Genomic DNA, 15,284 nt, shown 5'->3' on the forward strand with positions numbered 1-15,284 from the left:
TAACATTTTGGGAGGCTGAGGCAAGAGGATCAAGAATTCAAAGTCAGCCTCAGCAAAAGCGAAGCACTAAGCAACTCAGTGAGACTCTATCAATAAAATACAAAATAGGGCTGGGGATGCGACTAGGCAATCAAAAACAGGAATAAACTAAAATTTTCACTTCACAGTAATGAATCACTATACGGATTAAGTAGAAAACTGGGAGAGGTTTGACATATATACCACTCTTGAATTCCCCGAAAACAAAACTTTCTAGAAAACATTAAATACCTGTAAGGATTTGTTATATAACAATTGGAAAAAAAAAATGTATTCTTTTTCCCCAATCCAAAAGATAACACTGAATTATTTATATTTCCTAATACCTTACTCCTGCTTCTCCTATTCCCTCCAGGTCCCACAAATCATTTCAAGCTTTCTTCCCACACTTAGGAAACCGACACTCTAAGGTACACAAGGCAAAAACAAAACTAAGCCAAGGAAGTGGCTCAGTGGTATAGCGCTCATCTAGCATGGGCAAAGCCTTGGGTTCAATCCTCAGCACCACAAAAACAACACCATCATCAACAACAACAAAATAACCTGAAGTGTAAGTTCATAAAGCAAAGCTTCCTTACCTGTAATATTTGGGATCATCTCTATCATCATCATAGTCTTCTAAGAATTCTTTTAGTCGCTTAGCCTCTTTAGCCTTTGCGGAAATAAAGGACAAAGTATACAAAAGTAACATATAAGAGTCATTCATATAATCCACTTGTCCTTTCTTGAGAATACACATTTTTCTTATTCAAATTACTTCAATTTTAGAGTTCTTATATACTTCATGTATTAAGTGTAAATCACACTTCTTTTATCTATAAAACAATAGCTTTAGGATTTAATCTATGAAAAAAATACTATGTTACAAATAATATCTTCTGTGTGAATATAATCTTCAGTTTTACAATAACTATTCACCAATGAAATCTGGGCACACTAGGAAATAAAAGGTATTAAATTTATTAATCAAAAAATACTTTAAATTTTATTTTATCCACAGATGATGCTGTTTCTAATGAAATCAAGATCAAAATTTTGATTTATGTTCATGCACCAATATAAAGGAAATACCTACCTAACTTAAAAAATAAAACATTTCCCACCCTGTATATTAATACATAAGCAATGTAACTCCACATCATGTTCAACCACAAGACTGAAATCCTAATTACAATAAGTTATACTCCTTGTATGTATGTCAAAATGCATTCTACAGTCATGTATATCTATAAAGAACAATTTTTAAAAAATAAATCAGACTACACACAAAAAAATTTCCCATCTGTCTATTAAGCTGATAGAACCAACCACGAAACTACATGAAATCACTTATTTTTGGAATTTCCAGTTTAAAAGCTATAACAATCATACCTAATTATTTTAAATATATTTTTTATCTCCATTCATCTATTATCTATAGTAACTATAAATAAAAAACTCATGTCTATATACAAAGCAGACAATGGTTTTTGACACATTTCATCTAGTGCAAATTTCCACAATATAACAATATACATGAAAAGCCCTCCTTGAAAGCAGAAAATAGTATTCTTCCTGTGCTTCTAAAATATTGTGAAGGCATCTTAAAAACACCCAAAACATGCCCCTTACAATAATTGCTTTATTCAATAAGGATACTGATTTCAAAATTAGGATAATTAGTAATTCTTATATGCCCAGTACTTAAGACACCAAAATATAAACACAGATTACTACTCATAAAATGATGAGGGTAAAACAAGAACATGAGCAAGTAACTGCTCATGTAACTGGATTTTCTTAACTCATAAATACAACTAATTCACATACAATGTTTTGTCTATAGAAAAGCTTCAGATTACCATGTAAGGATAAGAATCATTACAAGAATCATTACAATGCTGTTTATTGCAATTCTTCCCCTAATTAATTCTCTCTCATATATTCTCTTCCTAGTTTCTAATTTTAAGAATGAAAAAGAAATTCTAAAACAGGAGTTTTAAAGCCTTTTTTTGCAGTAATAGGGATTGAACCCAGGAACACACACACTATCATGGTCCTAGATTTCCAGCCTTTTAATTTTTTTCTCAATATTTTTAGTTGCAGTTCGCACAATACTTTATTTTACTTATTTATATTTATGTGGTTATGAGGATAGCACCCAGTACTTAACAATGCTAGGCAAGTGGTATACTTCTAAGGTACAACCCCAGCCTGCCTTTTATAATTTTTAATCTAATTTTTAAAAATTTAAATGAATATGTCTAACACTGCATCTAACATCTGGAAAAGCCATAATATCTATGTACTTGCCGCATGCACCCTTCAGGTTACTTACAAAAAATCCCTCTATGTTTCATGGTTAAAAGCTATTTGGAGAAGATTCCTAACTCCAGTGAAGTTTTGGATGAATAATCTCCAAACTGGAGATAAAGAAAATTCCATATTCTGGCAAAGACAGAACACATGGAACATACCACTAAAGCAAATACTTCATCGGTTTACTTAATAACTATGCCAATTGCTTTACTATTAGCTTTTGAATAGTGTAAATACAAATGGCAAAATTTGTTCATGTTGTTGAATAATATGGTTGAGCTAAGGAACAACATGTTATACAGAAAAACATTACTTTAGATTTATTAAAACAAGTCTTTTCAAATTATTTGCTTTCGCCAACTATGCCAACTCAATACTTTTGTGGATTCTTAACCAAAACATGTTCTAGAAACACTGTTTATACATTATCATAAATTTATTTAAATATTATGCTTATATAATTTTATGGGCAGCAAAAACTTAAAACAAAAGATCTGCATACTGAAAATGTGTCAAGATGGCTTGAGGGCTGGGGATGTGGCTCAAGCAGTAGCACGCTCGCCTGGCATGCGTGCGGCCCAGGTTCGATCCTCAGCACCACATACAAACAAAGATGTTGTGTCCACCGAGAACTAAAAAATAAATATTAAAAAATTCTCTCTCCCTCTCTTTAAAAAAAAAAAAAAACATGGCTTGAAATACACAAAAATTATCTATGAACTATGAAGTTAATACAATATGATTATAAAGTTAGTTCTAGTTAACAGTAAGAATCAATCTGGTTTTTACCTAAAAACAATTTATTTAAAAATGTTCTTATATTTCTTATGACTTTATTTTATTACTTATTTATTTGGTACTGACAATCAAACCCAGTGTCTCATACATGCTCATCAAGCACCCTACTACTGAGCTACAACTGTAAGATCAAAATCACTTATTTTTAACCTGAAATCTTACCATTTCTCTTCTTCTTTCTTCTTCTCTTTCAGCCTCCTTCTCATATTCCCGGGTTTTCTTCCGTTCTCTGATTTCCCAATTCTTAAGACGCTAAAAAAGAAATTTTCAAGTCTTAAAAATTTATACAAAGGATTCCACAATAACTAACATACAAAATATAACACAGAGACGGGGAATATAGCTAGCTGGTAAACTGCTTGCCTAATATACAGATTCCCCCTGCCCCCCAAAATTAACATGCTTTAAAAACAGAAGAACAGGGGCTGGGATTGTGGCTCAACAGTACATCACTCACCTAGCACGTGCTAGTTCGAATATCAGCACTACATAAAAATAAATAAAATACAACTAAAAAATATATATTTTTAAAAAATAGAAGCACAAAAAGTTACTTGTAAAAATGCATTAAACTTGCACAAATGATATTAAAGGGCATGTGTGTGTGTGTGTGTGTGTGTGTGCGCGCGCACGAGCGCATGATAGTGTACATGTTTAATCCCAGATAATCAGGAACCTAAGGCAGGATACTTAAAAGTTCAAGTAAAGCCAGGACAAGAACCTGTCTCAAAATAAAATTCAGTGCTAGAGATGTAGCTCAGTGGTGTAACACTTGCCCAGCATGCATGAGGCTCCATGTTTGAACCCCAATATCATACACACATACACACACGCACGCGTGCGTGCTAATGAAAGCATTTCCTTAATTTACCTCTTGATAAGCAGCTTCTTTCTCTCTCAGTTTTCTTTCAAGTTTTCTTCTTTCGTAAGCATCTTCCTCATCCTCTTCTCGGTCTCGTTTTTTGTCTTTCTCTCTTTCCCGCTCCCGTTCTCTTTCTCGTTCTCTCTCACGCTCCCTTTCTCGCTCTCTCTCCCGTTCTCGCTCTCTCTCTCTTTCCCGTTCTCGTTCCCTTTCACGATCTCTGCTCTTTTCTCTATATAAAGGAAAGATTTCTTAAAACTCTGTGAGACTAATTTAACTTTTCTTTTAAGGACCAAGAACAACATATATATTATATATACCAACATACAAATTCTCAATCCAGAATTTAACATTTGTTTTTCTCAGAACTTTAAACTTCTCTATACTCTTTGGAAAGACAGACTAGGCCCTGAGGGTGAAAAATGTGGTATAGAAAAAAAAAGTTAAAAAAAAAAAAAAATCAGGAAAGCAAAACAAAAGGGGCAGAGCAAAGAATGACAAATTGCAGCCCCAATTTGTGAAATGCAGTCTACAGTGAAAATTAATGCTTCTTTGTATGTCAGAAAACAAATACATAAAAATGAGATTTAAAAAGATTAAAAAATTAAAAGAGATATTACATATTATAAACATATTACATCATATACTATAGTATATAATAGGGGAAAAAAGACATTGTCCAATCCCAAAGAAAACACAATGAACGTATTAACAGTCAATTTACCTAACTAGTGCTCAAGTAATATGATACTGACAAACTCGAAGAGAATTTTGCCACATTGCCTGGACAAAAAGTATAAATATTGACATATAAGCATTTAAAAATGTCAACCATAAAGTCCTAAATGACAAAAATAACATAAAATACGTAGAATGATGCCAGTGATATGTACATATCTGCCATAAAAGTTTGTAAAACAATACTTTGATTTTTCACATCTCAAATTCTCCATAACAGCTATATTGAAGAAGGAAGGAAAGGAGGGAATTTAATGTCAAGTACAGACTGTGAGCCCACATTGAAACTACCAAAGTGTACCTCCTTCCATCTACAATCAAGTAAAAAACTGCAAAAGTAATGTGTATTTCAAAACTAGGGTGAAAAAGAATGTGACTTTTCTTCCCTCCTCCTATTATCTCTTGCTTCATTTGTTCACTTCTGCCCTAATTCCTATAAAGAATGAGATGACTTTTCAAAAGAAATCAAATTACAACACAATTTTAAATGAAAAACAACCAGTCCAAAAAGGTGAAATTACTAGGAGCCAAAAGGTAAGCTGTAGCAGTCTTAGTGGATACAAATAAACACACACACCAGGGCTAAATGGAGTAATCCTACAGCATACTTTTCAATATACAGAACTTCAATGAAAGTCCTCCTAGAAAAACTGCCCGCAGAAAAGATAACTACTTATGTCTGCCCAGAAAATAGTAAATAGCTTGTACATGCTAGAGGTCCCTAAAAACAGGCTTCATGGAGAAGTTAACTACACAGCTGAAATTATTAATTTCACCAGTGTTATCCATCTATGTAGAAAGCCAGGAATGTTTCCTAGCTAGGAAAGTTCTCTCAATTCATAAATGCAAATGGTAACAGGGAGGACTAATCTTAGTTCAACCAAATCCACCAACCATAATTAGTTACATAAAGACTTACCTTGATCGACTCCGATCTTTATTACGATCTGAGCTCCTTTCCCGATCCCGGTCCCGATCTCTCTCTCGATCCCGATCACGATCTCGCTCCTTTGTACGGTCACGGTCCCTATCCCGTTCTCGTTCCCGCTCCCGTTCTTTCTCCTTTTCTCGTTCACGTTCTCTTTCCCTTTCTCGTTCCCGTTCTCGCCTTTCTCGTTCCCTTTCACGCTCCCTCTCTCTTTCTCTCCGTTCTTTCTCAATTTCCTGTCTTTCTTTTTCCTTTTTGCCTTTCTCTTCTTCCAGTTTCTAGAAACCAATAAAAGTACTTTAGAGTTAACTCTGCAGCTTCAGTATTCAGGTTTTTCCCGGCGCAATGCCCATTATTAGGAACAAAACATCAAACCACTGGTACATTAATATTAAATATCTGTGGTTTTACTTGACAAAATAAACTGAAACAATCACAAGACTACTTTTTCGTGCAAAACCATATACTCTACACAGACCAGGAATCTCCAATCTTGGATGCTGGGAGATTGTGTCAAGTGTGGCTGTCCACTCAATGATTAATACTAAAATGACAATGAGAAATGTGATGGTTCTTCATAATTTCTAGAAATACAATCACTTGACTAAAACTGAATTCTGCCCATTATGAATCTCTGTAAATCAGTAATACTAATCATAAAAAAAAGATTTTTCCATTACTGAAAGGTTAAGGGTGAGGATTTTAAAGAGAAGGCAGAAAAGAGTGAAGTCACTGTTATGTAACCAGTATTCTGCCCTCTTCTTTGCCCACCCGCCAAAAGAAACATGACCTGAATTCAGCCAAGATCTGCCTTCTTATCTATGGAAATATTTACTCCCACCATTACAAGATGGACAGCCCACCAAATACAAAAACTTTGAAAACCACTCACTTCAAGCAAAAATGTACATTATTGTAATATTCAGTTAATACATGTAAAAGCAATATATTTATGCCATTATGCCTGTAAGACAATAAAAATATATTTACAATGATAAATCCATCCTGGAAGGAATGATTGTGTATTAACTTACAGATGTTGTGCTAGGACATGGATCGCCAACACTGGATTAACCTTGCCTACAAGCTATGTTTCTGGGAGGAAGAGCAAGTACATCGTTCACAAATAAACCAAATAACAAAGTCAGACCAAGTTCGTACCCTGAAATATAACCCGTGTACCACAAGGTTTCTATATAAATTCAGAAGAAAAGAAAAAGAAAAACCAAACATGTAAAACAAAACAAAACCAAAACACATTTATCCCTTTGGTTCCATGTTTAGTTTCACCAAAATGAAATTTAAACTGCAACAATAAAATGTCCATTTTTCTTTTCTCAGTCATGTAAAGCATTTAAAACAACTTTAAAAGCAGTCTTACCTGTGAGATACTCTTTTTCCTCTTCTCATGGATCAGAGAACTGATAGAGAATTATGAAAGAAAAACTAATGTATGAGACATCAATATATTCAGCTACCATGCCCGTCTAAATCAAAGCAGAGTATAGGCAGAGCCAGTACTGAATACATTGAAACTACAAAGGGAAGAGATAAGAAATGGTAGAAAACAGAAACTGAAAACTATTAAGGGGTCAAAAATCTCACTTCTGAAACACTTCTAATGAAAGATAGAAACTTATACTATAAAATGAGGCTAGACTACTTAAAACTTACCTCAATGTCATACACTTATAAGAAATTTATTTCTGAGATTGTAGATACTTACAGATTTTTTTTAGCTGTTCCAATATTAATTTCTACTGTACAATTCCTCAATTCTGTACTCTTGCTCATTCACTATCTTATTTATTCTATTACATAATGTTTCAAAACTCATTTCAAAAATTTGGTTCTATATAAATGAAAATGAGGTTCTACACCATACTAAATGTTTTTCTAAAAAGTTACTTATTTATATATGCTATATATGTGTGTGTGTATGTGCACACAAGGAGATATATTTAGACATATATATATATAGCATATATATGTATATTTTTAGAGACTGGAGAAAGAAGAAATGGGGCGGGTCTAAAAAATGTAAGATAGTAAAAGAAAAAAGGAAAGGATAGATTTTTAAAAATCAAAAATCTTACCTTATTCTCTCTTCAGACTCATCCGTGCTGTAAATGGACGCCCCCTGACACGCTGATACCCTGACAGTCCGTGGTTATTTAATAAACTCATATCAAAACATGCAAAGGTTCACTGAGCTCATTTCTTATTACTAGAATTTCAAATACTCTCTTTAATTACACCACCCAATGAGAACTATTTTTGTTTTGTTTTGATTTTTTAATATTTAAAGCATTTTGGAAATTCAAAACATTCAGCCCATTAAAATAATAGTAAGGCAATGAAATGCCTGAAGGTTCTTAAATTATGAAGCAATTATCTTTTGAATTTTTTTCAAACATGGTTTCCACATAATTTACTAATAGCACAACAAGGTTTGACAAATAAATAAAAACAAAAGGGGGGGTAAACCACACACACAACTATATACCATTTTTAAGCTTACTCAGCCCTAAATTTGAGTATTAAACCTAAACAAAAGTATTCCTATAAAATGAACTCCAACAGATCACCATTTGACTCAGATTTTGGGAGAATTGCACGTGTGCTTTCAGACTCATTAAATTCCTGAAAAAGCACTGTGTAGGTGGGCTATGGCTGGGCCTCTGGACATTAAGTGTTCAGCAACACTGATTCACTGGCATTCATTGTCAACATGGGATATGGAAAGCAATGAGAAAACAAAAAATCAAATTGAACAGAGACACAATGAACACTTAACATTTCACTGAGTTAAAGATCTCTCAGATTATGAGCAATAACCAGTAACACCCTATTACCTCTACCTTCAAAATACATTTCATGCAGTTTTGCATTTCACCATCCATAAGCATCACCTTTAACACCAGCGAACACTCCCAGATGCACTGTCATTGAGAGAAGCTTTAAATAGGCAAAACTCGTGAGTGGGATTTACTAGACACAAATACCCATTTCCAAGCCAGTTACCCCTTTGCATATTTTTCTGAGGGGGCATCCATAAATATAATAAAAAACAGAAGCTCATACTTACATCCTATTCCTTGTTACTTTCCAAGCTGAGAGTTTCATCTTGCATTAGTCACCATATGATCTCTATCATAATGGTGGGGGTCAATGAATAGATTAGCTTTATGGGAATTTACAGTTCTTCCATGCATCTAAAATTTGGTAAGTCTGGTAACCACTGACCTACTTTTAAAAATCTCCCCCACTCAACTAAAATCTAAACAAATATAAATCTTAAATTTTAATCTCAGCTCTAAAGAAAAGGTTTTCCTAAAATTAAGTTACACTGTCCCCAGAAATATACTACACTATATGTATGTTATCCTAATGTCCCCTTGAAACTAATTTAAATCTGACCTTGATGTTTATGTTGAAATCTAAAAATTAACTTTTATTCATATTAAAGTGAAATGACTATAGAGTAGTCAGTAACTGAAAAAACTAAGCACAATATGTCAAGGACCACTTTAATATGATACTAGTCTTGTTTTTCTTTGTTTTTACCTAAGTATCAATTAAACCTACAAAAAACATTTAAAAATATATTCTAATGTAAGGTTGATTTTCTTGTCTGTTTGCTTTGGATTCTGTAAAAAGTCTAGATTGAAATCAAGTGAAAAAACAAGAATACTACCTTGTGTGTGTCTCTGAATTTGCTGATCTCTCGCGATATCAGGTCTCTTTTGTCTTCTTCCATTTCTATGGCATTTATATCCTCCTAAAAAACAAGGGGAACAGGAGGTAATGAATAAAGAAAAACCGACATCAATAGAAAAACTTAAAGGTTAGACATATTGTACAAGTCTTAACAAAATATAAATAAACAAAAATACCTATACTAACAAATCTAACATTTTAAAGTTAAATAATGAAATCTGACAGAAATCAAATCAGGCAATTAGCAGTAAACACAAGTATTGTCAGGCATAAGATTTAAACAAACCTTGGTGATGAGTGGATAAGGGATCAGTGGGGCCACTGGAAATCTACGGAAAATCTGCGAAAAAATCCACAAAGATTTTTAAAAAATAATGTTCACACCACTTGGGCAACTGAATGCCCAATATATTTAGACTATGAATAATATAGTACTTGGATATTTTCTTCATTTGATTTTACTTCAGAGTAAAAACAATTTCATACTCTTTAAATCCCTAGCACCTACCACCTCATCTTCCAACATCCACAAACTATTGAACAAGAAGGGGTTTATAAGTTGGATATGGTGCTATACACCTGTAATCTCAGCTGCTTGGGAGGATAAATCAGGAGGATCTCAAGTTCAAGGGCAGACTATAACAACAGACTCCGTCTAAAACAATAAAAAATGAAAATAAATGGGGATGTATTAGTGGTAATGTACCAATGTACCCCTGGATTCTATCCAGAGTATATCAGGAAAAAAAAAAAAAAGGTATTATAGTAGCAGAGACTCATTCTCTGGTTTCTGGTAAGGTATAAGAAACACTACAATACAGAAAACACTCATACAATAAAAATTTACTATAAATCCTGCCTGTTGGGATGATTCTGTCCTCAAACCCAAACTTCTCCTTTCCCATTAATCGGCAAAGAAGAAAAAATTCTATAGACTTCAATTATCCTATAATTACCATTCCCAACAAAATGTACTACCCCAATTGGACAGGCTTTAATGAACAAACGAAGAAGATTCTGAGTAATAAAAACGTATCTGGCCAAGAAGAAAAAGGTCAGGCACAGTGGCTTATGCATATAATTCCAGCAACTTGGGAGGCTATTTAGAGACTCTAGAAGCCATGTAGAGGCCCTATCTCTAAATAAACAGGCTATTTAGAGACCCTCTCTCTAAATAAAATTTTAAAAAGGGACTAGGGATGTTGCTCAGTGATTGAGTACCTCTGGGTTCAATCCCTGGTACATAAAAATAAAATGGCCTGCAAGTAATCGCTCAGTGCCAAAGTGACCCTGAGTTTAATCCATAATATTGAAGAAAAAAAAAAAAAAAGATGGCCAAACAAAGCATTGGAATCCAAAATAATATGAACTGTCAACATTCCTTGACAACTGATCATAGTACATACCTTTTATGTTACTTTTCGTGGTATATACAAACAACACATATAAAATACTTCCAGTATTTTTAAAGAACACTGTCCATAATTTCTACAAGTTTACTCAAAATAAATTAGTATGAGCAAGCCTCATAATCTCTTTTAACTTGGAAATTGTTATTTCATTTGCTCTCACAAGTTAAAATACAAAGTATAAGGGGCGAGGGTTGTAGCTCAGTGGTAGAGCGCTTGCCTCACATCCTCAGCATTCACATAAAAATAATAAAGATGTTGTATCCATCTACAACTAAAAAATATTTTTAAAAAATACAAAGTATAACAAGTGATATTCTAAAAACATAAATTGTAGAAATGACTATAAGCTGTCTGGACACATACGTCCTCCTTCTTTTCCTTCTTCTTCTTCCTTGGGTGAGAATCAGACTCCTGTGATGGGGCATTTAGCTCACTGGAATATTCACGTATTAAAACTTCAATGGCCCCTTTAATCATCTGATCTCTTCTCTTGGTTTCTTCATCTAAGGCTTCTTCATCATCATTAGTGACAGTTTCAGGCCTGGCGTTCTTGAGAAATAAAAAAAACTCACATGAACAAAAACTGATAATCATCCTAAGGGTTAACAAGTATGATTTATTCAAAACATCTCCACAGTTCTATTAAACAAAGTTGGTTTTACTAATAGCTACAATGTCAAATAAGAAAAAAAAAAAAGAAAAGTTAATCAAAAACAATGAATAACAATATACACCAAAATGCACACATGAAACTATAAATTAAAATGACGGCTTCTTTCTCGTGTTCCACTATAATTTTTGTAAAGCAGGAAATGCCACCTATAGTAACTATATACACTAAAGAATCAAGTTTAAAAACTAAAGTCTTCCACATGACTTTCAGGTGCATCTAAAAATTAACAATTCATGTAATGTTTCTCATAAGTAATAAACTGATTATTTGTTAGATTCTATTCATAGCTATTTAAAACAAAAGGTCTGATTGTTAACTGTTTCTGTGGGGGAAAAATTAGTCTTCTAGTATACTACTATTCTTGGTATATCTTAAGTTCTCTGGTTAAGGACCTAATCCACTAAAACTTCAATATACAGGCTGACCTTAAAACTTTCGATAATTTCCAATTACTCCTTTCTCTACTCAAAACATGTGAAGGATAAAATTCGGCAAAGGCAAACATAAAAAAAAATATGTAAACAAATTTTCTCATAATTAAAACATATCCTTATGATTTATCAATTTACTTGGTTATCATATACCATGCAATCTTTCACATACATAACAGAACCATTCTCTTTTGCACGCATACCTGGTTCTTCATCACAATACTTGCAACTCTACTGAAGGCCAGTTTCCCACCTTGTAATTATTTAACAATATAACCCACCAACAAATCACTCCATTGCCAGTATTCTTATAGCTGTTGCAAATAGATATTCAGTGAGCATTTATTTATCAATTGGTCAAACAAATTATCATTCAGATCATATTATGTGAAAAATACAGTAAGCCTGAATAAAGTTAAAGATCATTTTACCCTTACTTATCTACCATTATAGGTAAGAATTGGGTTATGACACAGACAAGTTCAATATGACGTATCATATGGTTTAATAAAAGTGCACACCCTCAGTAAGTTTCTTCCTTTCTCAAACCTGCCTCTACATTCAATCTGTGTGTGTGTGTGTGTGTGTGTGTGTGTGTGCACGCGAGTACTGCAGGGGCCTTATGCATGCAAGGCAAGCATGCAAACCAACTGAGCTATATGCCCAGATCCCACATCCAATCTTCTTAAAGCCCACTTTCAACTTGGCATCTTTGATGAAGATGCTTTACGTATGACTACAAATAAAACGATTATAATTTACCAACAATTAAGTAAACTGAAATAGTGGTAATGTGTTTATTTTAAATAAGGTCTTCAACTTACATACTATCCCTAAAAACACTTCTTGCCCTGTTTCTCCAGTGGTTTTTTGTGAAAGTAAATCCTCTAATGAACTGGAACTAAAACCTTCTGTCTTGAAACACACATGGCCATTTCTAATAAAAACTTGTTATCTTTTCAGACCTAAATTCTCAAAATACAGTAAATTAGAAAACAATCCAGGGCTGAGGCTGTAGCTCAGTGGTACTGTGCCTGCCTCGCACCTGTGAGGCAATGGATTAGATTCTCAGAACCACATAAAAATATTGTGTCCAACTACAACTAAAAAAATAAAAATAATAAAACACACAACTCTATTTAACACAAAAAAAGGAAAGCAACACATATATTGTTGGCATATTCTCTACATTCTGGTTTTAGTAGTCTCCACACCTTTCTAAATACAGGAATAAAAGTGCCATTACAAATCAAAAGGCCTGTTCATACAAAAATATTTAGTCCCTAAATTGATTATTACCCCACTGTTAAAAAACAAAATTCAAACATTTGGCTATTTCACCCAAATTACAAACAGCTACTTCGAATACACTAAATCATTCAACACTGAAAAGGCTAATCATCCCTCAATCAACACATGTAGAACAGATTATTAGCCTAATGTCTAAACTGATATTAATGTGAGAAAAACAAAAATAAATTAACACTTTTATAAAAAGGTGAAGTTATTTTTGGTTACAGAGACCATTCCAAAGACTGGAAAATTTAACCTACAGCTCTAATTGTACAATCTAAATCATAAATGATTTCCTGACTTGCACTTCCGTATTCTATTCCACCAATTAGAAAAGCATACTGAGTAAAAATAAATAGGGAATGTGGCACATGCCTGTAATTGAGGAGACTCTGGAAATAGAGACTGAAGGATTATAAATCTGTGGCCAAGCTAAGCAACTTAGACAATGTCTCAAAGTAAAAGAGTAAGACTCCATAATCCAAGCGACTCAGGACATTGAGGCAGAAGGATCGCCAAATGCAAGGGCAGCCTCAGCAATTAATCAAGGCCCAGATCCTATCTCAAAATTTTAAAAAACGTGGAGATACATGAAATGCCTTTGGGTTCAATCCCAAGTACCAAAATAAACAAACAAACGAATGACTGAACAAATAAAAGACCAGGGGTGTTGAGGATGTAGCTCAAAACTAAAGTGTCCCAGAGTTCAATCTCCAGAATCAAAAAAATAAAATCAATGGGGCTGGGATTGTGAATCAGCGGTAGAGGCCCTGTGTTCGATCCTCAGCACCATATAAAAAATAAATAAGTAAATAAAGGTATTGTGTCAACCACAACTAAAAAAAAAATTTTTTTAATAAAAAATAAAAAGACTGGAGTGCAAACAAGTGAATAGTTTAACAGTAGATACAGATTAACTGATTATCTAGAATGTTTACATAAACCACCTTTTTGACATTTTTAAAAGGAATGGAAAGTATCAAATAGCTCTTCAAGTCTTATTGTTTTTCCATCGGGGGAGCAGGGTACTAGGGAATAAATTCAGGGGCACTCAGCCACTGAGCCACATCCCCAGACTTATTTTATGTTTTATTTAAAGACAAGGTCTCACTGAATTGCTTAGCACCTCGCTTTTGCTGAGACAGGCTTTGAACTCACGATCCTCCTGCCTCAGCCTCATGAGTAGCTGGTATTACAGGCGTTCACCACCACCTCTGGCCAAGTCTAACTCTTTTGACACTGACTTTTATTGCCTGAAATAAGAACATCTTTGCAAACTTAGGGAAATGCAGATCTGAAAAATGTTAACTCAACCCAACTAATTTCTAGGCAAAGATGTGAAGATATCCTAGAGCATCTCTCCTCTACTAGAAGGTAATACACTTGGCTGTCTCAAAATATTGCCAAAACTCATTCTTGAATGTGTAGTTAACAACCACAAATTCTGAATGTCAAGTAGATATACCTACTCCTATGCTTTTATTGTTGGATATCCAGAAAGCACCAGGACATGGACTAAACAGAAAAGCATGGTTAGCTCAAATTACCTTTACTAAATGCCAATAAGAAATTGAAAGAAAAGTGAGTCACAGGGGCATGTAACTGTAATCCCAACAACTTGGGAGGCTGAGGCAGAAGGATGCCAAGGATGGTAACAGTTTGGGTAATGCAGTAAGATCCTGCGTTAATAGGAGATGGGGAAGTACTTCAGTGATAAAGTGCCTCTGAACCTCAGTCTAACATACACATACATTCATAAATAACATGAAATGGAGAAAAAGGATTGCACCTACAACAAATCTAAACAAAAATTTTCAAACTGTAATGACAAGACATCTTACATAAGTACATAAATCCCCTTAAAATTCCAGGTCAGAAAAAATATCTTGCTCTTCTAAACTCATATTTATTTTCAGTCAACGAGAACTACAGAACTAGGCTGGGAGCTGGGGATACAGTTCAGTTGGTAGAGTGCATGCCTCACACGCACAAGGCCCTGGGCTCAATCCCTAGCACCAAAAAAAATGGAAACTATAGAATTAGGCTGGGGATGCAACTCAATGGAATGGTATATCACTAACATGTGCAAGGG

At 34.0% G+C, this 15,284-nt stretch overlaps 1 protein-coding gene across 1 annotated transcript in view; it reads right to left on the reverse strand.

Annotated features, from left to right (window-relative positions):
* Rbm25 (RNA binding motif protein 25) overlaps nt 1-15,284 on the reverse strand; it is a 56,450-nt gene that overhangs the window by 11,504 nt on the left and 29,662 nt on the right. The window contains exons 7-13 of the mRNA XM_076849921.1: nt 11,159-11,344; nt 9,670-9,723; nt 9,361-9,444; nt 5,655-5,941; nt 4,007-4,229; nt 3,298-3,387; nt 618-691 (exon numbers count right to left, since the gene is read on the reverse strand). Of these exons, the coding sequence (XP_076706036.1) occupies nt 618-691; nt 3,298-3,387; nt 4,007-4,229; nt 5,655-5,941; nt 9,361-9,444; nt 9,670-9,723; nt 11,159-11,344 (998 nt within the window). The remainder of the gene's footprint in view (nt 1-617; nt 692-3,297; nt 3,388-4,006; nt 4,230-5,654; nt 5,942-9,360; nt 9,445-9,669; nt 9,724-11,158; nt 11,345-15,284) is intronic.

The sequence above is a fragment of the Callospermophilus lateralis genome, chromosome 3, assembly GCF_048772815.1.
Source record: "Callospermophilus lateralis isolate mCalLat2 chromosome 3, mCalLat2.hap1, whole genome shotgun sequence".
NCBI classification, from domain to species: domain Eukaryota; kingdom Metazoa; phylum Chordata; class Mammalia; order Rodentia; family Sciuridae; genus Callospermophilus; species Callospermophilus lateralis.